Below are 25,495 nucleotides of genomic sequence, written 5' to 3'. Positions count from 1 at the left end.
AAAGTATTATACGAAGCATTTTATGGCATTTAAAAAAATACTTTCACATACACTATTTCATGGCATTCTAACAAAATGGTTAATTTTTATAGTTGAAGAAACCAAAGTTCAGAGAAGTTAAGGATTAGCATAGGCAATAAATGTTAACTGAATGGCTATAATAGCCAAAACATTGAGAACAGAAAGATAAATAAAACAAAGTCCCTGCACTAAGGAGCTTAAAGTCTAGCAGAAGAGAGAAATAAGAAGTACAATACATACTATGGACTCCAAGATATGGACAGGTGCAGGTTTCAAATGGATACATAAAAGAAAGAGTGGCCAATTTCACCTAATTGATCAGGAAAGTTTTGAGATGTCTCTTCTGAGAAGGTAATCCAAAAAAGGTTAAAGAAAAAAAAAAGTGGTAAGAAAGATGGAAAGGGTATAGCAAGCAGAGGGAGACCAGGTTTAGTTACTGATTGGATGTGGCTGAAAAAGAAGAAGCAATCTAAAATGACTCCTAGATTTCAAATTAGATGACTGGAAAAGAAGGATAGAGACACTCAATGAAATAGGAAAAACAGAAGGAACAACAAATTTTTGGAGAAAGATGATGAGTTTGATTTCTGAAATAACAGGTTTGAGACACCTGGGGGAACTTCAAGGAGAAAATGTTGAACATGCACTAGCATACATGGGTTTGGCACTTAGCAAAGAATATCTGGGACAAAGGGTAAGTTTTGGGAGTTATGAGCATTTAGATGGTAGCTGATTTCATGACAGTAAATAAGATCAGCCAAGAGGGCATATACAGTAAAGGAGCAAGGCCAGCGCGGGAATCTAGGAGGACACTGATATTAAGAATGACCAGGAGGCTGAGGAGAAATGGTAAGAGACACAGGAGGAAAATGCAGTGTCTTAAAAGCAAGATGACGTGACTTCCTATTTTAATTACCAGGATACCTGTGTCACCATAGCATTTTTCAGGAGAAAGAAAAATAAATGGGCTGGGTACAGTGATTCATGCCTGTAATCCAGCACTTTGGGAGGCTGAGGCAGACAGATCGCTTGAGCCCAGGAGTTCAAGACCAGCCTGGGCAACATGGTGAAGCCCTGTCTCTAAAAAAAAAAATACCAAAATTAGGTCAGGTGTAGTGGCACCTGCAACAAGGGAAGGCACCTGCAACAGTCCCAGCAACGAGGGAGGCTGAAATGGGAGGACTGCTTGAGTCCAGGGACGGCGAGGCTACACTGAGCCATGATCATGCCACTGTACTCTAGCCTGGGTGACAGAATGAGATCCTATCTCAAAAAAAAAAAAGATAGAAAAGAAAAATAGATGAACATCAAATATGAATACAAATATAGCTAGAAAAACATTCCGTTCCTTACTTCATCTCTGCTGATGAGTTCATTGGAAAAAGTGAGTCCTGGCATAAGACCTCTCTTCTTTAGCCAGAATATAGCAGCAAAAGATCCTGAGAAGAAAATTCCTTCTACAGCAGCAAAGGCCACCACTCTTTCCCCTGGGAGACATAAAATCATTTCAGTTTTTGAAATATCAGATACCGCAAATATTTGCATATATATATGCAAATATGTATATTTGATAAATAAATTTAATAAATATTTATTGATGTATATGGTGTATATATATCAATAAATACCATGACTGTTTGCAAAGAAACAAAATACACAAGTTAGTGCCATGGCCAAAGATCTCCATAGGAGAAAATGTGCCACCTCTACCTACTGGAGCAGAAAGGTATGCTTCCTTCAAATCCTCTGTCAGACAATGGACTTCTATAGGTCTTGGTGTCTGGACAAAGAAGGACCTTCCATACTCAAAACAACAGGTGATTTATGTGTGCCCCACACATGACTGTGAGTGCAGGTACATGCATATGTGTGCAGTATGTATACATATGTGTGTGTGTACTAGACTGGTGAGTAGAAGGTAGACTTTATGACAAGTGTCTTCTTCTGAAAGTAGGAGAGGTTGCTTAAGTTTATATTTTCAGAAACTTATGGTATCTTACAGACCATCTGCAAACATTTCAAAAACCATTGGCATGGATCTGCAATTTAAAAAAAATAGATAAGCCCAACTGAGGATAATAAGTATATCTATTAGATAAAATATCCCCATAAAATAAGTAAAAGTACATTTTCTGCTAAATACGAAAGGGCCAATTTTAAAGGTTACTCATTGTTAGGCAAGGACTTCATAGAAATCCATCTCCTATTAAGAAACTGTCTACAGTGGCAGCATATCTGTAACATTATGCAGGATGATCAGAGCTCTAACCCAAAAGGTCATTCACAAGGTGCTTATGTCACCACACTGCATATGCTTGAGAAAAGTATTTATATATGTCTAAGGAGAAAGGTTTGGTCTATTAGACTGTGAGATACAGGCAGCTGAGTGCTTGAGTGCATTACAAACCTTTTTCATAGATGACATCACGGTTTATACCTCAGTACATGTCACAGGACCACACACAAAGAAGTCACTTAATAAACAAGTCCTAGGCCGGGCGCGGTGGCTCAAGCCTGTAATCCCAGCACTTTGGGAGGCCGAGACGGGAGGATCACGAGGTCAGGAGATCGAGACCATCCTGGCTAACACAGTGAAACCCCATCTCTACTAAAAAATACAAAAAACTAGCCGGGCAAGGTGGCGGGCGCCTGTAGTCCCAGTTACTCCGGAGGCTGAGGCAGGAGAATGGCGTAAACCCGGGAGGCGGAGCTTGCAGTGAGCTGAGATCCGGCCACTGCACTCCAGCCTGGGTGACAGAGCGAGACTCCGTCTCAAAAAAATAAAAAAATAAAATAATAAAATAAATAAATAAATAAACAAGTCCTGAACTGACTCATTGGAACCTACAGAAGTACTAGATGAGAGAAGACATTAAAATCCACTCTAGGCTAAGTGCTGCAGTGGCTCACATCTGAAATATCAGCACTTTGGTAGATCGAGGAAGGAGGATCACTTGAATGCAGGAGTTAAGAGACCAGCCTGGGCAACATAGCAAAACCCCATCTCTACAAAAAATTTAAAAATTAGCTGGGTGTGGTGGTGCACACCTGTAGTCACAGCTACCTGGGAGGTTGATGTGGGAGGAATGCTTGAGCCCAGGAGGTCAAGGCTGCAGTGCGCTATGATCACACCACTGCACTCCAGCTGGGCAACAGAGTGAGCCCATTTCAAAAATCATCATCAGCATAATCACTATTCTTAAGATAGAGACTTGTCATTAGTTTAACATATAACTTACTGTATCTTTTATCTTACTATTAAGATAACTTATAGTTATTGATACATTTTTCATTGACATTAAGGTAACATCAAAAGGATAATTATCTGTAAGGGAAGTAGACTATAATTAAATACAAACGTGAATAAAAGAAAAATTGATATTTTTATTTTTATTAGAGAGTGGGGTCTTGCTCTTGTCACCCAGGCTGTAGTGCAATGGCGCATTAATGGTTCAAACAGTCTCAAACTCCTGGGCTCAAACAATGCTCTCACCTCAGCCTCTGACGTAGCTGGGACTACATGCGTGCGTCACCATACCTGGCTAATTTTTTTATTTCTTTAGAGCTAAGGTCTCTCTATGTCGCCCTGGCTGGTTTGAACTTCTGGCTCAAGCCATCCTCTTATCCCAGCCTCACAAGTAGCTGGGATTATAGGCACAAGCCACCGTGCCTAGTGGAAAATTGGTATTGTAACCATGCTATACATTCATGTGAATACTAAAGAATGAAAATCATAACATAGTTATAGAAGGCTATTCTTTTTTGGAGAAGATTAAAGGATTACAGGTGGCACATTTTACAATTTTTTGAGATATATGTGAAATAAAAAGAGGGTTCCAGAACATTTCTCCTAAAAACTATAGTGAATGTAAAGGCCTCATGATTCATTTTAGAGAGGGGAAAGTTGGATATATTTTTAAGATACAGCTGACCTCTATGATGGCAATGTACTAAGATTGTGTAGCTAATATTTTTTGAGGCTTGAAATAAAATTTCATTACATATATTAAGTTTTAATCTATATATTTTAAAGTTCTTTAAAAATATTTTAAAAATTAAACAAGATATCTCAATTTTTAAAAATCTATACAGATATATAATAAGGAAAATTTTTGCTCTATAGGAATTGAATCTTGTTATAACATAAACTTTCAGACAAACTAATAATTTTTAAAGAAATATTCTTAGTTTCTCTTTAGCTAAAAATAAAGGCTCATAAGAGTCTGGATATAAGGAAAGAATAGTTGCTATGCTGGATCTTAGTGCAAAAGGCACTAAGAAGGTCACCAAAAATGTTAGGCAAAACCCTAAGCCAGATGAATGAGCTGTCCTTGTCAACTTATAGCTACTAACGGTGCAGGTAGCCCAATCAGTTCATAAAATAGCACTTCCTCAGCTGGTTAAAGGAAAGTAACAGTGTGCAGCAAAGCAAGGCGATATTTCCATGTTACTGTCTTTTAGCTCCACTCCCAAAAACGAGAGTCACCAATGCACTCTTCACCCTTTCCCCTTTCCCTGTTCCACTCTACATTCATTCAACTCCCCCTCCACAATTTTAGAACATGTTCTTTCCTCTGAGACCCTAAATTAGAACCCGAAATGGGGTTTCCCTTGAGATTAAGCAATATGAAGAATCTAGCTGGAGTCCTCATGTAGTTACATAGTGACTGCCAGCCTTCTCTGTTTTCTCTATTTCTAGGTTGTCCTTCTTGGGTAGTTCATGAAATACATGCTTTCTGTGGGCCTGCTCATCATTTTTCATCATTACTTGTCCATACTAGTATTTTCAGTGTATATGGAACACTCTGCCTTTTCCCTTCTTTTTTCTCTAAAGCCAGCATTTCCCATAGTGTTTCTGAAGCCCCTTGTGAGGGAATCAACTGAATACAAAAATGCAGATTTCTCAGTCCCATCTGGGCCTCCTACATCACTTTTGGCAGGATTCTTAAGAGTTTTTCCACAAATTCTCCAGATGATTTTTACATATATTGAGAACCAGTGCTTTTCTCATTCCTATTTAATTTTTTTTTTTTTTTCTAGAGTCTGGGTCTTGCTCTGTCACCCAGGCTGGAGCACAGTGGATCATAGCTCACTGTAGCCTCAAACACCTGGGCTTAAGTGGTCCTCCTCCCTCAGCCTCCCAAGTAGCAGGGTCTACAGATGCATGCCACCATACCTGGCTAGTTTTAAATATTGTTGTAGAGATGGGGGTCTTGCTTTGTTGCCCAGACTGGTCTTAAACTGCTGGCCTCAAGTGATCAACCTCAGTCTCCCAAAGCACTGGGATTACAGGCGTGAGTCACCATGCCCGGCTGCCTTTCTCATTTTCGAAATGAACTGAAGGCAAGGAGGCAAACATATCTGCTTCATCCCTGGTATACTACATGCTGGCCCATATATGCACTACATCACTGGTTCTTCAGTGTGGTCCAGGAGTCCCTGAGAGATCTACAGACCCAGGAGACCTGTGAGGTCAAAACTATTTTCATAATAACATTAAGGCATTATTTATTTTTTTTAACTACCAGTCTCTCATACTTTACAATGGTATTTTCTAGAAGCTACATGACATATTCATAATAATCTGAAAAGCTAAATAAAATATTCCTCCCTTTTCTAACTATAATATGTATTTAAATGAGGCATATACTACATACATATACACTGCAACAAATCGAATGCAAAGGCAGATATGGTACTCCAACTGTTTTCTATTAAGTCGGACATTTAAAAGATTTATAGAAATTTAAAAGCATGCTATTCTTTTTTTTTTTTGGGAAAATACAGAAACTTATATAAAAATGTTATCCGTATTAAAATGTAATGGGTTGATTATTGCTATCTTAGAATGCATATTTTTAAATTATCTCAATGTTAATTTCTAATGCAGAAATATCAATACCTATAACCTACCCAAGTAAAGGCACTTTGGAGCTCTTAATAATTTTTAAGAGTACAAAGAGGCCTGAGACCAAAAATTTTGAGACTTGCTTCCTCACATAATGAATAAAACCAAAAAGTAAAGAACACCAATTAAAAACAGATAAGAATGAGATGTGTACTTAGAGCTATCCAAATGAAAGATAGAAATATTTTCATTAAATTTAGTAAATATTTATTGAGCAACTATTATGTGTAAGACATAATATGATACACTTCCTTAAAAAAATGCTATGGGATCTCAAGTCAGCCAGAAGGGTGTTTGCATTTAGCTTACCTATGAAAAATAAGCCTGTTATTACAAATTGTTTTTTTGTCCTGGTTGATTACACTAATCTTTAGTTTTTGAGAAACTAGATATTTGTTTCCTCAAAAATGTTAAGTTTTCACTTGCTTTAAATTCCTAAAATAGGCCAGGCGTGGTGGCTCATGCCTGCAATCCTAGCACTTTGGGAGGCCGAGGTGGGCGGATCATCTGAGATCAAGACTAACCTGGCCAACATGGTGAAACCCCTATCTCTACTAAAAAATACAAAAATAAGCTGGGCATGGTAGCAGGTGCCTGTAATCCCAGCTACTTAAGAGGCTGAGGCAGGGAGAACTGCTTGAACTTGGGAGGCAGCAGTTGCAGTGAGCCAAGATCACAGATCACGCCACCGCACTCCAGCCTGGGTGACAGAGTGACACTCTGTCTAAAAAAAAAAATAAAAATTCCTAAAATAAACTTAAAAGCCAGGTACAAACTGTGAATTGCTATAATACTCTTGTTATTGCTATATGACTGACTCCTATTTAACTGTCATTATGCACTAACATCTTAACTTTTCAACTTCCAACTTATTAAGTAGAATAGATAACAGCTTTATTTTACCAACACTTTCTAATTAATTATTAGGAATAATGATTTTGGTAAAGGTGCATTTGAGATATTTGTACTCCTTTTCCATGCTGTAACTTTGATTAGTACTGGCTAGTCACACCACATAAAATATTGTCATATCACCTGAGGCAAATCTGATCATATATAAATTAGAGCCACATACCAAAAGTAGATTTTCTATCTGCTATCCATCGCAAGGCCCAATCTGCTTTTTTCTTAACATATGGCATGGTTTCAATTGCATTAAATAAAAATTCCCTGTAAAAACAAAAGAATGAACAGCAAAGTTATTCACTTGTTTTTCTTTTTTTTTTGAGACAGAGTCTTGTACTCTTGCCCAGGCTGGAGTGCAGTGGCGCCATCTTGGCTCACTGCAAGCTCCGCCTCCCGGGTTCAGGCCATTCTCCTGCCTCAGCCTCCCTAGTAGCTGGGACTACAGGTGCCCGCTACCATACCCAGCTAATTTTTTTGTATTTTTAGTAGAGACAGGGTTTCACTGTGTTAGCCAGTATGGTCTCGATCTCCTGACCTGGTGATCCACCTGCCTTGGCCTCCCAAGGCGCTGGGATTACAGCCCTGAGCCACCATGCCTGGCCTCACTTGTTTTTCTTAATTGGACTAAACTTAATCAGAGATAATAACTGTAACTCTATGGTATGATACCAGATCGGCAGTTTTTATACATTTTTACATGCCCATAAAATAGAAATAAAACTCAAATTATTAGTTTGAATCTGATTCATACAAAACCAGCTAAATCTGAGTATTCAGTTTCTAAACAGAAGATGCTACTGAACAGTTCTTAAAGATAAAATATCTAAAGGTTAACTGGTTCTATAACAAGTTTTTTTTTAAACTCAATATATTATTAAGCAATAGAAAATATTATGCTCAGAAACTTCCATACTTGAATCTTTCCTTAACATTGAATTTTGGAATAAATTCTGATCTGAATATAACCAAGCCATAAGCAATATTTTGTAAATAAAATCCCAACAATACCTTTTCTTGGGATCTCTGATGTAAGTGTCTATCAGCAAACTGTACATCTCTGAATGAACATTCTCGATGAGAATTTGAAAGCCATAGAAACAGCGAGCCTCTGGAACCTGCACCTCCTGACTAAAGCGCTCCACCTAAGAGGAAAGGGAAACAGACATATCCAGTTCTATAGGCTCTCATTAAACACTGCAAATCAGAATCCGGACATCAGCATTATCACTTAAAAACTGCCTGTCACATAACAAACAGGTCAGAAAGACCTTATGGATTATTTTAAGCAGTATCCTAGGCAGTACTGTTTATCCATCAATTATCCATGGTAAATTAGTTGCACAGTATATATATACACATATATATACATATATACACACATACATATCTATTATACACACACACACATTTTTTTTTTTTTTGAGATGGAGTCTCGCTCTGTCGCCAGGCTGGAGTGCAGTGGTGCCATCTTGGCTCACTGCAACCTCTGCCACCCGGGTTCAAGAAATTGTCCTGCCTCAGCCTCCCAAATAGCTGGGACTACAGGCACGTGCCAACACATGCAGCTAATTTTTGTATTTTTAGTAGAAATGGGTTTTCACCATGTTGGTCAGGATGGTCTCAATCTCTTGACCTCGTTATCCGCCCACTTCGGCCTCCCAAAGTGCTGGGATTACAGGCATGAGCCACCGCACCTGGCCTATCTTTCTATTCTTTTTAAAAAGAAATTATGCCTTCTGATCAACCATAGTTAAGTTTCAAAATGGGGAGCCAGAACCCAGTATTCTATTACAGAGCTCCAAAGGTTATTAAGGTGTAGGTTCTCTATTAAGCTTACCATCTGAGGGTAAAAATCAAACTCATGTTACTGCACTGTAAATAGTTTTGATTGGTATAATTTATGCTTGATTTAATAACATTTGCTGGTCAAAGGATAAGCAATTCATCAGAAAAACATTTAAAGAGTTAAGCTTCATCTAGTTCATTTTTTAGACATCTTTCCTCTGGCTCAATTTAATAATCTTAATGACATTATCATCATTTAACTGCTAAAGGAGAACAAAAGTTAAATCAAGCAAAAATCTTACCAAATTTTCATTTACAATTCCATCACTGGCTGCAAAAAAGGCTAAGATGTGAGAGATGAAGTACTTCTCATCTGCTTTAAGCTTGTTCCAGTGAGGGAGATCCTTTGATAAGTCGACCTAGAATAAAAAGATTTTCAAAAATTTTAATTTGGAGTTAAGTTCTTCTCAACGTGTTTGGGAAACTGTTGGGAAACTAACTTCCATTGTAAAGTTAAGTAGGAATATCCCACTACCAGTAAACTATGGAAAAAGAAAGATGTTAGCATTGCAAAGAAATAGAACAAAAATGTTATGCTAGTAAGTGTATTATATTGAGAATTTTTGTTAAATGATAGATTACAGCTACTCTTGGTGGGGGAGGGGGAACAGCTAAACTACCTGAGGCAAAGGAAATGTTAATTTATTACACTATGGTAACCATTTTACTATATATATGTATCTTATAACATCATGTCGTACACCTTAAACATACACAATAAAATTTATCTTTAAAAAATTACAACAGAATCAAATTTTCTGGCTAATTAAGAAGCTGGCCAGGATGTACTTTAAAAATTCCAAATTAACATAATCTAGTGGCACCAGAGCAAATGAAAGAAGGGCTAAAAGGGGAGTAGGGAGAGTAAAAACTAGTCAAGAAGGCACTGAAGTGAATAAGCTAATGATTCTCAACAGTCATTGCTTTAACATTTTATACAATATTTGCTATGGTGTTAGATAATTAAGCACCTATTAACCAACTGTAGCTGCTACTTTACTGCCAGGTAATCAATCTACTTTTATATCCAGAAGTAATGCCAGGCAGGTAACAACCTGAGTTTTGTTTTGGGACGGAGTCTCGCTCTGTTGCCAGGCTGGAGTGCAGTGGCATGATCTTGGTTCATTGCAACCTCCGCCTCCTGGGTTCCAGCAATCCTTCTGCCTCAGCCTCCTGAGTAGCTGGGACTACAGGCAGGTGCCACTATGCCCAGCTAATTATTTATATTTTTTAGTAGAGATGGATTTTCACCATGTTGGCCAGGATGGTCTCGATCTCTTGACCTCATGATCTGTTCGCCTCGGCCTCCCAAAGTGCTGGGATTACAGGCGTGAGTCACCACACCTGGCCTTGTCTTGTTTTTTTAAAGAGACGGGGTCTCACTATGTTGCCCAGGCTGGTCTCAATCTGCTGGCCTCAAGCAATCCTCCTACCTCAGCCTCTCAAAGTGTTGGGATTACAGGTGTGAGCTACCACAGGTGACCAATAATCTGGTTTTTTGTTTGTTTTTGTTTTTGTTTTTTAGATGGCGTCTCGCTCTGTCGCCCAGGCTGGAGTGCAGTGGCCGGATCTCAGCTCACTGCAAGCTCCGCCTCCCGGGTTCGCGCCATTCTCCTGCCTCAGCCTCCCAAGCAGTTTATACGTAGGCATGGTTTCCATTGGGAATGGAAATATTTTTGAAAATGTTCATTAGAATTAGTCTTTGGAATTAAGGGAGATATACTTTAGAATTTGGTGAAACCTACAATTTAAAAATTGTCTATTTTTTAAATTTTTGAGACGGGGTTTTACTCTGTCACCCAGTCTGGAATGCGGTGGCACAATCTCAGCTCACTGCAACCTCTGCCTCCTGGGCTCGAGCAATCCTCCCATCTCAGCCTCCAGAGGCACAGGTGGGACCACAGGCGCACAAAACCATGCCTGGCTAATTTTTTGTATTTTTGGTAGTGACAGGGTTTTGCCATGTTGCCCAGGCTGGTCTTGAACTCCTGAGCTCAAGTGATCTGCCCGCCTCGGCCTCCCAAAGTGCTGGGAGTACAGGCCTAAGCCTCTGCACCCAGCCAAAAATTGTCTTTCAATGTACCCTGTCTTAGTCAGTTCTGGGGGCTATAACAAATTACCATTGACTGGGTTGCTTAAACAGCATACTTTTATTCTTCTTTTTTAACATTTCTGGAAGCTCAATGCCCAAGATCAGGATGCCAGCCTAGTTGGGTTCTTGGTGAAGGCCCTCTTCCTAATTTACAGATGGCCACCTTCTTGCTGTATCCTGACATAGCAGAGAGAGAGAGATCATATCTCTCATGTCTCTTCTTATAAGGGCACTAATCCTATTCATGAGGGCTCCACCCACATGATCTAATTACCTCCCAAGATCCCACCTCCAAACAGCATCACACAGCATATGTAGACATCATTTTGACAGGGACAGGAGGCAGGGAAATTCTGGGCAGAAGAAGGTGGTCCCCGGCGAGGGCTCCACCCTCAATCCTGGAACTGCAGCCCAAAGTGACAACATGCATTCCTGTTCTCCCACTCGAATGTTGCCTTTTCCAAAACCATCCGTGGGCCCTGCTACCCCACCCTATGCCCATAAAAACCTCAGGCTCTACCAGCAGAGAAAAGGAGAGGAGAAGAGAAGAGGAGAAGCAGCTGGATGCCAGAGACTATGGTTGAACATCAGAGAGAAGCAGCTTAACTTCAGAGGGACAGCTTGACAGCATCCTTTGGAGAGGAGTCCACTCTATCCTCTTTCCAGCTTCCCTTCCCACTGAGAGCCACTTTCATCAGCAATAAAATCCTCTGTATTCACCACCCTTCGATTTGTTCATGTAATCTGATTTTTCCTGGATGCTGAACAAGAGCTCGGGTGCCACAGGTGTGGATGCTAAAGGCTGTCACACTGACCCTCTGCCCTCACTGGTGGAGACCAACTGTTTCATGTGAAAAGGCAGAGGGCCCACTGAACTGTTAAAACAAGCCATCCACGGACAGCAAAAACTAAAAGAGAGTTGACTATAACACATTCCTTCTGGGTCTTCAAGGGTTGTGGGTACTCCCCACAGATACTGCCACGAGGCCTGCATGGAGTTTTGCTCCTGCTGGTGCCCAAAAGAACTTGCCCAAGCTCCTGCACCTGCTCACCTGCATGCTCCCTCCCTCAAGGGGTTGAGCACAGTGGATTCAAGTGAGTGGAGTTTGCCCCTGCCAGCGCAAAAGCGGCCAGCTAGCTCCAGCGTGTGCATTCCAGTTCCCACCTGCGAAGGGATCAGAGAAACTATCCTGCTTCAATTTTGTCAGAAAAAATCTTTTAAATATTCCTCAGGATTAACTTCATAAACAGTTGAAATATGTAACTGTCCTTGTCTTTTGCCTTTCTTCTATTTACTCTAACAAAGCCTCACCTTGGCACAGTAGCTCATGCCTGTAATCCCAGCACTTTGGGAGGCCGAGGCACGCAGATCACGAGGTCAGGCATTCAAGACCAGTCTGGCCAACATGGTGAAACCCCGTCTCTACTAAAAATAAAAATAATTAGCTGGGCGTGGAGGCAGGTGCTTGTAATCCCAGCTACTTGGGAGGCTGAGGCAGAAGAATCACTTGAACCTGGGAGGCAGAGGTTGCAGTGAGCTGAGATTGCGCCACTGCACTCCAGCCCAGGGGACATTGGGAGGCTGAGGCAGGAGAATCGCTTGAACCCAGGAGGCGGAAGTTGTAGTGAGCCAAGATTGTGCCACTTGGCAACAGAGAGAAACTCTGTCTCGAAACAACAACAATAACAAAACAAAAAACACAAAGCCTCAATCTCTTTGACCTTTCCAAAAAGGACTTAATGTCTCAACTTTTTAATCACATGCTATTTTCCAAACCCTTTTTCCCATTGATTTATTCTTTAAGTGTTTGCTGAGTACTTATGCTATTTTCCAAACCCTTTTTCCCATTAATTTATTCTTTAAGTGTTTGCTGAGCACTTACTGCACACCTGACACTGTGCTAAGCACTGGGGATACAACGGAGCAGGGTGGAGGAAACATTTGTCTTCATCTTTTAATATGCAACCTAAAAATCAAGTTCTGTTCTATTAAAAGCTCAACTTAGGTTTAACTGAAGGACATCTTCTTCATTCTAATATATTATAACCCCTCACTTTTTTTTGTTTTTGAGACAGTCTCACTCTGTTGCCCAGGCTGGAATACAGTGGCATGATCTTGGCTCACTGCAGCCTCTGCTACCCGGGCTCACGCGATTCTCCTGCCTCAACCTCCGAGTAGCTGGGATTATAGGCACCTGCTGCCACGCCTGGCTAATTTTTGTATTTTTAGTAGAGACAGGGTTTTACCATGTTGTCCGGGCTGGTCTCGAACTCCTGACCTCAAGTGATCTGTCCACCTTAGCCTCCCAAAGTGCTGGGATTACAGGTGTGAGCCACATAAAATATATGTTTGATATTAAATGTTAATATTGTAAGATGCTTCCTTTTAAATATTAAAATTATCTCTTTGAACACTCACTTTCAAAGGTCTTGTAAACTTTATTTACACTACATTAGTCATATTTCCTTCCTGCCTAGCTTTTTCTTATTTGAGCAAATTCTCAATTTCATCATTTAAATACTGATTCCAAACTATATAATTATCGTAATTGCCTGAGTGGCTTTAAAGAAAAAAGTCCCAAACCCCAGATTTTTGTCTTTTGATCAGGGTTTCTGTTGATCAGCCATATTTAAGAATTAAGCTCAACCATTTAAGCTTATCAAATGGTAATTTACATAATTTGTAAATGAAAAATATGTGGAACTAAAAATGTGTTTGACTTATCTTCAAAATACGTATTTGAATCTTTCTATAATTACCTAAAAAACATGTATCAACCTGTAGATTTCAGTTTTTAAAAATTAGTGCTTCTTTGTTACAGGTCACATATTATCTTTGCTAAAAGATGCAAGTTAATTTCCAAATGAATTTCAAGAATCCTAAGAATCCTAAGTACCTTTTTAACATGATGAACCAAAAAGCCACCTGTGTATTCCACTTGTTCTCTGAACTGTATCTTACAAAAAAACTTTCTAAAAACCACAGACAGTTAGGGACAGTCAGGTGTGTCGAGCATTATGACCCAGTATGAAAATATTGGGTGTTTGTTTTTGTGTGGTTTGGTTTTTTGCTGTGTATGTCAACTATAATATAACAAAGATGTTGACAATATATAACACTACAATGTAACAAAGATGGCATATGGGTAAAATTAGTGTAATAGAACTTCAAACATTGGTGCCTTCTGATTTCTCAGTTAAATTTTCCCCCTTCTGTGCATAAAATAATAGTTTACATTTATTTAGTGCTTACTAAGTGTCAACTACCATTTTAAACATCTCATTAATCCTCATAACAACCCAAATAGCCAAGTACAACTAGCCCAATTTACTGATGAGGATACACAGAGAGGTCATGCAACTTTCCCAGTCCCATATCTAGTAAGTAGTGGCACAGGATTTGTACCTAGGCAGTCTGACCCCATAGCCTGCATTCTTAACAGCATGTGTTTAACATTTATAGAATTAACTTCTTGAAAAAATAGACAGATTCAAATCTATCTATCCAAATAGATACATCTATCTAAAAAGATACATATACAAACATATACAGAACAAGAGTGCTGTACAGGTAACACCCATCAAAGATCAAGACAATAACTATTTGTTCAGTTAGACTACAGGGCAATCATCTTCATGACCACTGTCCTTACCAACCAGCAAATATTTTCTAGTTTGCTGTGTTCAACTGATCTCCTAGGTGGAATTAACAGAAAGCATTCTACAGCTGGTCTTTCAGTGGCAACTCTGTCACGTCTGATGTAGCTGAGGGCACGGCCAAACTGGGAGCAGCACTGTGAATTCCACCTGGCTGACTCAGGAGTCAGTCCATGAAGAGTTTGAAGATCAAACTCTTCATGCAGCGCCTCCCTTTGTACAATCAGATAAGTCTCTCAGTTGGAAGCAGAGTTGCTCCAGCTTTCACTCATTTTTTGACTAGAGCTGCAATTTTACTTATTCTGCCGACCTTATAAGACTAGTGAGACTAGTCTTACTTGGCCATATCAAACTCAAAGTCTGTTTAAAATTTGAAAATGTTGGCCGGGCGCAGTGGCTCACGCCTGTAATCCCAGCACTTTGGGAGGCTGAAGTGGATGGATCACAAGGTCAGGAGTTTGAGACCAGCCTGGCCAACATGGTGAAACCCCGTCTCTACTATAAATACAAAACTTAGCCGGGCGTGGCAGCGGGTGCCTGTAATCCCAGCTCTTGGGAGGCTGAGGCAGGAGAATCGCTTGAACCCGGGAGGTGGAGTTTGCAGTGAGCCGAGATCGTGCCACTGCACTCTAGCCTGGGTGACAGAGTGAGACTCTGTCTCAAAAAGAAAAAAAAAAAGAAAAGAAAAAGAAAAAAGAAAATGTTCTAATACATTGGAAATAAAAATCTGGGAGAATTAGATGCCATTGTTGCAGCAGAAAACTAGTTTATAGATAGTAATCTAAACTAAAACATTGAGAACATCGTATTTAGTCTCAGTAATTCCAAAACTTATCTTCTGCAACTGATCTTCTTCAACGTATAAGTTAAAGTTTTTCAATATCCTGTAAAACAAGAAGGGAACACTGCACTATAGGACATGAATGCTCATGAAGGCAATGCCACGTACCTCTTCTGCTGTCCAGAAGGAAGCCTGTGCCTGTTTATACATTTTCCAAATATCAGGGTACTGGATTGGAAAGATGACAAACCGGCGAGAACTCTTTCTTAGGAGGGGCTCTTCATTTGACTTTATTTCATTGTCGTTGGTATCTGAAGATGATCTCTTTGAAAAATAAAGTACAAACATGCTTTTTATATAGACATTTCTCCTTTATTCATACCTAAACATACATCTAGGGAAGTCAGGGAGACGGCACTGGTTTGAGAGCCTGTCTGCCTGGGTTGAATCCTTACTGTTACCTGGTAGCTGACTAATACTGTTAGGAAGTGCGTGTGTCACCATAGGAAGCTGCTTAACTTCTCTAACCCTCAGTCTCCTCAGCTGTAAAGTAATTCCTGCCTCATAGGTTTATTCTGATGATTAAAAGTGCTTTAAACAAAGCCTGGTATACAATAAGCACTCAAAAATTATTGTAATTATTGCTAGTTTGAGGATAAGTAGAAAGCTAGATCCATAAATGTCATGATGGACAAATTTCTAAGTTTGTGAACAAAATGTCCCTTTAGAGTCTCTCTGATATAGAATGCTGGAATGAATAAGCTACTGGTATAAGCTACTTTATTTTAATGTTTTTTCTTTCTGCTCTTCACTGAAATACTATAATATTTATCTGAAAACTCATTACCTACAACTTAACCTTTGTTCATCTTAACCTTCTGATACTCCAACGTGTTACTTCTATTTACATTTTAACATTACTGCATATGATCTCACTGTGGGCTGTCTCAAAGCTTTGTGAATAAAATGAGAAACACAAACCTGTATTCATACTGCTTCAAAATATGACTGCACTCTAAGAGCAAATGGTGCCATGTAGATATATTTAAAATAGTCAGCGGGAACATCAGAAGAGGACCAGAAGAGTCGCACATGCATGAGAATGAGTATAAACAAAGGACATACCAATAAGCTAAACATGTATAAACCAGGATTAGAACACATACAAATTCTAGACTCCTAACCAAAACTGTCTCTCTCTACTGTGACAGGCCCATTATGTTCCTTACTCCAGCCTCCACCCATTGTCACCTCACCAAAGCAAGTGTTATAGAGGAGGAGGCTAAGCCTTCGCAAGAAGAAAGCCCAAAATACAAGCATAAGGCTATGCAAATACAGGGGGACTTGCATGCTTTATACCTACTGCCATCACAGTACAGATTGTCTTGATTTTAACTATTTGTTTAAAGGTGTGGGTCTCCTCAGATACAACACTTGAGCCCTGGAGAAGAGGAACCAATTTTTATTTGTTGTGATGTTCCCAGAACTTAGGATCGTGCCAAGCATGTTAGCTAAGTAAATGGGCTGCTAATTTCTCTTCTTCCTGTACTCAGATTTCTAGGTACCTTTAGAAAATTGTAATTTAACATAGGACCTCAATACATCAGTGACACAACACAATAACCACTAAATCAATCACATTTTCCCCTCTTCATATTACCCCAAAGGCCTGGGTTAGGTTCTAGATATAAGTACATAGCTCATTGCAATGTAATTCCCTGTTAATTGTCTATAGTTTCCTGTGCTTCTTGAAAGTAAAAACCATTTTCCCCCTTGTAGAATCCCTGTGCTTAGCACAGTACCTGGCACTTAGTTGGTACTCATTCCACAAATATTTGAGTAATTTTTTTTTTAAGACTGGGTCTTGCTCTGTCACCCAGGCTAGAGTATATAGATCATAGTAGTGTGATCACAGATCACTGCAGTCTCAAACTCCTGTGCTCAAGTGATCCTCCTGTCTCAGCCTCCTAAGTAGCTAGGACTATGTGCACACATCATCACGCCTGGATAATTTTTAAATTTTTTGTAGAGATGGGCATCATGCTATGCTGCCCAGACTGGTCTCAAACTCCTGGCCTTTGCTAGTTTTGTTACTGAAATTTGGGATATACTGAAAGTATGAAAGTTGGGAACTTCCATACTTTTGTTACTGAAAGTTGGGAAGGACACCACAAGTAGTCACTCTTCAGCACCAAATGCCCTGATGATGAATGAAGTTTTTAAATGATGATAAATAAATGATCTGCTGAAGACTAGTACCTTTAAGTTAGAATGAAAGTCACATTTGTATATACATTCTCCTGTTCTATCCTGAAAACCTGTAGACTATTAAGAGGAGGAGCTGGATTAGGAGTGTATTACAAAGGATTTTGCAATGTGAAGAGAAGGAGGTTAACCAACATCAACCCTTGAGCTGGGCTAGAGATGACATATTATTTCATAATGCTTAGATACGTGCACAAACATACATTTAAATACAACTTCAGAAATTTCATGCATCTTGGAACTCTAGGCTCTCCAGAGTACCATCTGTGGACCTAATCTAAGAACCCATATTTTAGAAGAAAAAAACAATGTGAAAAAAGATATGATGAGCAGGGCACAGTGGCTCATGCCTGTAATCCCAGCACTTTGGGAGGCATAGGCGGGCGGATCATGAGGTCAAGAGATGGAGACCATCCTGGCCAATGTGGTGAAACCCCCTCTCCACTAAAAATACAAAAATGAGCTGGGTGTGGTGGCACGTGCCTGTAGTCCCAGCTACTCGGGAGGCTGAGGCAGGAGAATTACTTGAACCTGGGAGGCAGAGGTTGCAGTGAGTTGAGATCACGCCACTGCACTCAAGCCTGGCGACACAGCAAGACTCCATCTCAAAAAAAAAAAAAAAAGGTATGATGGTATGTGACATTTTTGAAGAATTAGAAGTCATTTTCTATTTGAAGAACTAGAAGTCTGGACTTCATGGTAGTGGGGGACAATGGGAGGAGATGAAACCTAAAAGGCAGCAGAGAACACTTCCCAGTGAACTCTGTGATCCCCTTAATGTCACAAACACCAGGAGAAAATTTCACTTTTAAATGTTTTTATCCTTTTAAAATAGTAATAAAAATAACCAAAACAAATGTTTTATACTGTACAGAAAGGAAATCAGCAAATCATCAATGCATAAACTTGTGTTTCCAGGTTATCTTTCTTTTTTTTTTTTTGGATGACCTCAGATGAAAGTTTCTCTTGGTATCTCTGCTTAACTGAAGAATACCATGAGAGTGAAAAATAGGCAGTTAAAAAAAAAAAATTTAAAACCCTGTAACCATTTGTATGGATTTTTCAGAGTTGAACCAAGCTTTTAATTTTTTTTCCAAAGCCAAACAAAATTGAAAAAACAATATTTATAGTGACAATAATACAGTAGAGGCTTTATTATGCAAAGCAATCCAAACAGGTACTTGAAAATTGGCTAAAGGTAGGAATCATAAGAAAATGGTGTATTCCTTAAACTATGTGACTTAAACACATCATTTTTTTTTCTGAGACAGTCTCGCTCTGTCACCCAGGCTAGAGTGCAATGGCATGATCTCAGCTCACTGCAACCTCCGTCTCCCGGTTCAAGCAATTCTTCTGCCTCAGCCTCCTGAGTAGCTGGGATTACAAGTGCCCGCCACCATGCCCAGCTAACTATGGCATTTTTAGTAGAGATAGGGTTTCACCATGTTGGCCAGGCTGGTCTCAAACTTCTGACCTCAGGTGATTTACCTGCCTCAGGCTCCCAAAGTGCTGGGATTACAGGTGTGAGCCACTGTGCCCAGCCTAAACACATACATTTATTTACATTTATTTTTACTAATCTTCTGCCATATGGTCAAACTTTTTTAAACTTGGCTCACCGACTAAAGCCCCAAGTGTTTTGAATATTCCACACCATAATGTATCACCTACACTTTCGAGCTTTAAAATTTTTCTTTTTTTAGAGACAGAGTATTGCTCTTTCACCCAGCCTGGAGTGCAGTGGTATGATCATAGCTCACTGCAGCATCAAATTCCTGGGCTCTAGGGATCTTCCTGCCTCAGCCTGCAGAATAGCTGGGACTACAGACACATGACACCATGCCTAGTTAATTTTTTTTAATTTTTGTAGAGATGGGGTCTTGCTATGTTGCCTAGGCTGGTCTCGAACTCCTGGCCTCAAGCGATCCTCCTGCTGCAGCCTCCCAAAGTGCTGGGAGTACAGGTATGAGCCACCTCACCCAGCCTCTAGTGGGAACAGAAATATATCAGTGCCAGCTGGATGTGGTGGCTGGCCAGGTGTGGTGGCTCATGCCTGTAATCCCAGCATTTTGGAAGGCTAAGGTAGGCGGGCAGATCACTTGAGGTCAGGAGTCCAAGACCAGCCTGGCCAACATGTTGAAACCCCATCTTTACTAAAAATACAAAAATTAGCCACGCGTGCCGGCGCATGCTTGTAATTCCAGCTACTTGGGAGGCTGAGGTGGGAAGACTGCTTGAACCCAGGAGGCAGAGGTTGCAACGAACCAAGATCACTGCACTCCAGCCTGGGCGACAGAGCAAGACTCCATCTCAAAAAACAAAACAAAACAAAAAGAAATATATGGATGCATGAGAGAGCAGCCTACTAGCCACAGAAACTTCAAAGCTCATGGGTATCTATATTTTTATAGGGTTAGTAAAGGAGCAAAATTGGTTAGTAGTAATCTGATTTTTAAAAAATTGTGGAGCAGGTCGAAGTGGGCTGCTTATATATAAAACACTTTGGCATCTAATAACTCTAACATGTATGCTATTGGGAGCCACTGAAGGTTTTTAATCAGGCAAATAACATAATCAGATGTATGTTTTAAGATTGCTTTTGTAGAAACATTGCTAGATTAGAAGAGAAATTAGAGGCAGATAGAACAATGAAAAGATTATTGTACTACCCATCTCTTGCTTGAACTAGAAACACACAAAAAAATTGATTTAAGTGATATTCAGAAGTAGAATGAATTATTCTTGCTAAAAATTTGAATTTGGGACAAGGGGACAAGGAACAGTTAAAGATGCCCTTGATGTTTCCAGCTCCAGTAACTGGGTGATAACAAGACATAAAAAATACATAGAAGGTGCTCAGTACCTGGAGAATAAATGAATAAATCAGACAAAAATTTTGCTTCTCACATTAGATGTTTAACAGAAGTTTAACTCCTCCCACCAAGCCGGGTGATAACAACAAAGTTACAAACACAATATCCTTACAAAGTCAACTAGGTCATTAGAAAAGATAATGAATTCAGGTCGTGTGTGGTGGCTCACGCCTGTAATCCCAGCACTTTGGGAGGCCAAGGCGGGCGGATCACGAGGTCAAGAGATTGAGACCATCCTGGTCAACATGGTGAAATCCGGTCTCTACTAAAAATACAAAAATTATCTAGGCATGGTGGCGTGCACCTGTAATCCCAGCTACTCGGGAGGCTGAGGCAGGAGAATCACTTGAACCCAGGAGGCAGAGGTTGCAGTGAGGCGAGATGGTGCCACTGCACTCCAGCCTGGCAACAGAGTGAGACTCTGGCTCAAAAAAAAAAAAAAAAAAAAAAAAAGGAAAGAAAGGAAAAATATAATGAATTCAGTTTCAAGATGTCCAGTAAGCAGTTAAAAATATAACACTGCAGAACAGGAGTGATGGAGATCCCATTAGTGGCTGCCAAGGGAATGGATGTGATTATCCAGAGAGAACATACAGAGTAGCAAGACAACTGAGGATACAGCTTTAGAGAATGCTGATATTTAAAGGGCAGATGAAAGAAGAGGAGCCAGCTGAGATTAAAACAGACTGAAATGGATGCAGGACAAGGAAAAGCAAAAGTAGGAATGATGTGATTTGGCTAAAGCAAAGGATCCAGACTTTTAAGATAAATCAGACTAAGAAGTTAGGAATCAATTTTATGGCCAAAGATCTTCAAACACTTAGAGGTCTGGAAGGCTCATACTCCAATTCTCCCCATTTGCCCCCATTTGCTGGCGTTCACTGCAGGGTACAGTTTGAAAATCTGTACCCCACAGATTTGGGGGAACAAATAGTCATGGAGAGTTTCTGAATGGGAATTAACATGAATAGAGGTTGCATTAGGAAGACTAATCAGAAACCCACGTATAGGATTAATTGATACAAAACTAGATTTTGCAAGCAACTAACGAACCAATTTCAAAGATGGAAATGAGGACTTGAATAAAGATGTGGCAGTTAGCATGAAAAAAGCAGCTTCAACAAGACTTCACCAGCCTAAGGTGTTGGCCAGGCTTTTTGGTAGGAACTGCGCCCCTTTTGGGAGTTTTTTGGGGGGTACAGGGTCAGTAACACAGAGGCACTGTTCTAATGAAGGATTAACTTGGCAATGGTAATTAGGATTGAATGGCAGGTAATATAGGAGATAGAGAAACAACAAAATTATTGTAGCTGCACAGGTGTGAAGCGATGAGAATTTGAAATAAAGTTTAGCAGTAGGCATTCCTTAGTGACATTCTACTGTCTTTTCCAGAATGGTACTTTCAGTTTCTGACTGACTCAGTTTCTGGTCATCCAGTTGGGAGATATGCCTGGGCATGTCAGGACAACAATTTAGGTCAAGATTCCCCAGCAAGCATCTATGATGCCCCAGTCTAGGCTGGCATCATACCAGGCTCTTACCTCTCATCCAGCCCCAATTCTACCACTTCTGTTTCTTTGCCTTTATGTCTCTTCTACATCTGTAAAATATCTGCATGTTGTCATAGTCATACACTACTTGTAAGTATCATTTTCATCCCACAAAATCTGACAGAACAAATGGGATACTGGCCCAGGTGCAAGAACTTGGTTTTAAATTTAGCTCCACTACTGAGTCCTGGGCATGCCATTTAATGTTTTCTGGCCTAAACTTTATCTTGAAAATAGACTACGAATTAGATTAGCAATAGTTAACTCTGAGAAACTGACAAAAACTATGGACCCCTTTCTCAGAAGATTAACATCTGCACATAGAAAATCTACATACCACTTCAGACTTATAAAGCCCCTTCTAGTCTACCTATGGACTCTTTAAGACAGTGGGGGGTTTTTGTTTTTGTTTTAATATGTGTACCAGGATCAGCTGAAGTACTTGTTAAAAATGCAGATCTCAAAAGATTTTGATTCATTATGTTTGGGGTGTGGGTCCAGCAATTTACATTTTTTACAAAATACTCCAAGTCACTCTGATGTAGGTCTCCTATCATGTATGCACTCTGGCATCTAGAAAAACAAAGTGCTTCAGGCATCCCAGCATCTCAAGTTAAAAACTTTTGGACCACTAAAATTCATTCTGAATCTAAAATTCTGTCTGTCTTTGCGGGTCTGTATCGAGATAGGAGTAATAAATAAAGTTTAATATCCAGGTGTTAAGCCTGAATCACTGCTGGTGTCATTAGCATAAACAGCAAAGTCTGAATTTTCCCCTTTGAGTAAGGAAGTTGGTACTAAACGCATTTGTTTAAAAACAGGAAGAAAATGCTTGAGGGGTATTTACAGTTAGTTACTAAATGCTTACAAAAATCAAGTCAAATAAAATAAAATCCCAAACCTGGAATCTACAACTTTCTAAAGAAATGTAGGGCCAAGCATGAATCTCTTGGGGGTGGAAACGTTTGTTTCCTCCAAATCTTCACAGTATTAAAACAAAGGCACCACAGCAACAGGTTCCAGTAGTACAAAAAGCATTTCTCTTGTTCACAAACGACTTAGAAGTATTTGCAAAATGACAGCTTGAAAATTATACAGCAACAGTTTAAACTACCATACAATCCTAGAGTCTAACAAATTCTGGTTTATTTTAGGTACTTTTATCAGCATAAGATCTGTGGACAGGATGAACAACTTGGGCTTAAAAGCACTTACAACTTTCGTGGCACTTTGCATAAAGCATTTTCCTTAATTCTCTGTGAAGTATCACTTCCATTGTATAAAGGAAGAAAGTGACCCCAAGATTCAGTTAGTTAAGGAGCCGGGCCAGAGCAAAACCGGCCTCCTACCCTGATTTTTTCATTGGGAGGAGGTCATGAGGAATTCGTATCCCCTTCTACGTGTCATCTTCACCCCATCCACCTGTGTCAATTTCCACACCCGTTCTCCATCCCAAATGGTATGCACCTCTCCAGCAGAGCCGCCACAGTCCTCGTTCCTTGCCTCAGTTTTCCTAGCCAGGGCTCCAAAACAGGGAAGGAGGGTGGGAGAGCGTGAGGCGGATAAACGCAGGGGTAAGTCTCACCCCGGCCTGAGGCCTCCAAGCGTCGTCCTTGGCTGGCTCCGGGGCAGAGCAGCGGAGCGGGACGCAAACCCAAAGTCAGCTCCTTCCTCCGCCCTCCCCGGGGACGGCCTCCTCGGCGCTCGCAACTACGAAACCAGGCTGCGGCGAGGGAGGGCGGACAGGCCTGTCCTGACCGCGACGAATAACATTTCCTACAGCGGTCCTGCAACTTGCAATCTAACGGGCTGGCGTGTCTGCGGGGAGGGGGAAGAAGCGACAGCAACATTTACCTCATCCAGATCCAGCCCGGCCGCTTCCGGCCTTTCCGGGTCACCCATCGCGCAGACTCCGCCGAAGCTACAGGCGCTGAAGGAACTGAGCTAAGCAGGCTACCTCCAACTACCACAGGCCGCAGGTGGTCCGCTGGTCCGCTGGGTCCGCCCCGCCCCCAGCGCTAGGGACCCGGCCGGCCCCGCCCCGCCGCGCCGGCCCTGCTTTCTCGCCGGTCCATCGAGTGACTCTCCCAGCGCCGGCCTGGCCCCGCCTCCCCCACCTCGGGGCTCCGCCTAACCTCGGCCAGCCCCGCCTCCCCGCCTGCGGCCTAAGGGAATCTTCTCGCCTGGGCCGACCCGCTTCCCCAACCTGCGGCCTAAGGGATCCTCCCCGTCTCTGCCCGCCCTGCCTCCCAGCCTGCGGCCTTAGGGATTCTCCCAGTCTCGGCAGGCCCCGCCTCCCCTGCCTCGGGGCTCCGCCTATCCCGGCCAGCCCCACTTCCCCGCCTGCGGCCTAAGGAAATCTCCCTGCCTCCGCTGGCCCCGCCTTACTCTATTGCACCGCCCAGTCGCCCGGCTTTCCCCTGAGGGACGCCGCCGGCTCTGGACGGCCCAGCCTACTCCAGCTGGCCCCACCTCACCGCATCGGTCCCGCCTCCTCCGCTCGCCCCCTCCGGGCGCCCACTCCTGAGGAGATCGCCTAGAGCCCTCGCGGTCTCTTTTTACTGCCGGCCCCGTGAGGGAGTCGGCTCCCTGCCCACCCCGCGCGGTCCCACCTCGCCTCGCCCTCCCCGGGTTCTAGCCACCTGGTGCGGCAGGTGTCTTGCAGGTCGGCTCGAGATTCCCGAGCTCACCCTCGTGGTGCACCAGGAACACGGTGCTTTGCGCTAGCCCGGACTGTCCTGAGACACTGCGGGAGGCCAAGAGAACGCGCTGTTGCTGTGTGAAGCGCCAGGGACTGGGCAGCTACACCGCCAAACACTTCGGTAGGGAAAGGGCTGGCTGGTTTTGTGCGTAAACAACCGAAAAGGGGAAGTGGCTGGGGGAAAGTGTGTGTGTCAATGCGGGTGAGTGAGGGGGAGAGGGACAAGTTACTAAAGTCAGGAAAACATTTTGAAAAAAAAATTTTTTTTGAAAAAAAATAGTTTGGTCTAACAAAAATAAAATGGAAGAGAGATTTAAGTAGTTTGAAGCTGAAAGACTGACGGGATCTTGCCGTGACCCGAACAGCATGCACCTGTTTTGTGGATGGCTGAAGGATGGTAAATAGGATCAAGATCTCACTGTAAGCGTTGAAAATGCCGAAAGCTCTTTCTCAAACCTGCCATAGAGTGGGGGTAGACAGTCCTTCTTAAAGCAACTACTGGGGTCAAATGCTGAGTGAAATTTTTTTCATCTGTGAACTTTAATAGCCACATAGATTCTACTAAGCAACTGAGTCTCAATTTACTATAGGCCACTTGGCAAATAATCAGATTCATTCACTTAATGTCATCAAACAATATTGTGTGTCGGGCATCATGTTTAGGCATTCATGATACAAACATGAATGAGTTTGGTGAAAAAGAATCATCGTGGGCCTGCATTCTAGTTCCCTCACTTGTTAGCCATGCTACCTTGGGTCAACCTCTCTGAGACTCAGCTTTCTCATCTATAGGGTAAGAATAATAATCCCTTCCTCATAAGGTTGTTGTGTGAATTTAATAATATATTACTTGTTAAAACACTTATGGGGTGGGAAATTACCTTGATGTAATGGTA

The 25,495-nt window shown here is 41.4% G+C and overlaps 2 protein-coding genes across 6 annotated transcripts in view; one reads left to right on the top strand and one right to left on the bottom strand.

The window, feature by feature from the left end:
• Positions 1 to 23,748, bottom strand: part of RRM2B (ribonucleotide reductase regulatory TP53 inducible subunit M2B) — a 36,929-nt gene extending 13,181 nt beyond the window's left edge. Inside the window, 7 exon segments of the mRNA XM_050800705.1 lie at positions 1,375 to 1,508; positions 7,005 to 7,099; positions 7,844 to 7,977; positions 8,923 to 9,039; positions 15,379 to 15,534; positions 23,484 to 23,537; positions 23,539 to 23,748. Of these exon segments, the coding sequence (XP_050656662.1) occupies positions 1,375 to 1,508; positions 7,005 to 7,099; positions 7,844 to 7,977; positions 8,923 to 9,039; positions 15,379 to 15,534; positions 23,484 to 23,537; positions 23,539 to 23,748 (900 nt within the window).
• The window catches only part of BAALC (BAALC binder of MAP3K1 and KLF4), a 1,274,875-nt gene that overhangs the window by 243,204 nt on the left and 1,006,176 nt on the right, over positions 1 to 25,495 (top strand). Inside the window, exon 1 of one of the 5 annotated variants that reach the window (XM_050800742.1) lies at positions 18,181 to 18,184. The exons of the other annotated variants lie outside the window; for them this stretch is intronic. The gene's annotated coding sequence lies outside the window, so the exon portion shown is untranslated. Of the gene's footprint in view, positions 1 to 18,180; positions 18,185 to 25,495 lie in introns of those variants that run through there. 5 annotated transcript variants of the gene reach the window in all.

This window comes from Macaca thibetana, chromosome 8 (genome assembly GCF_024542745.1).
Source record: "Macaca thibetana thibetana isolate TM-01 chromosome 8, ASM2454274v1, whole genome shotgun sequence".
Classification (NCBI taxonomy): Eukaryota; Metazoa; Chordata; class Mammalia; order Primates; family Cercopithecidae; genus Macaca; species Macaca thibetana.
The sequence above is the reverse complement of the archived record's forward strand: the minus strand, read 5'-3'. Positions and strand labels throughout refer to the sequence as shown.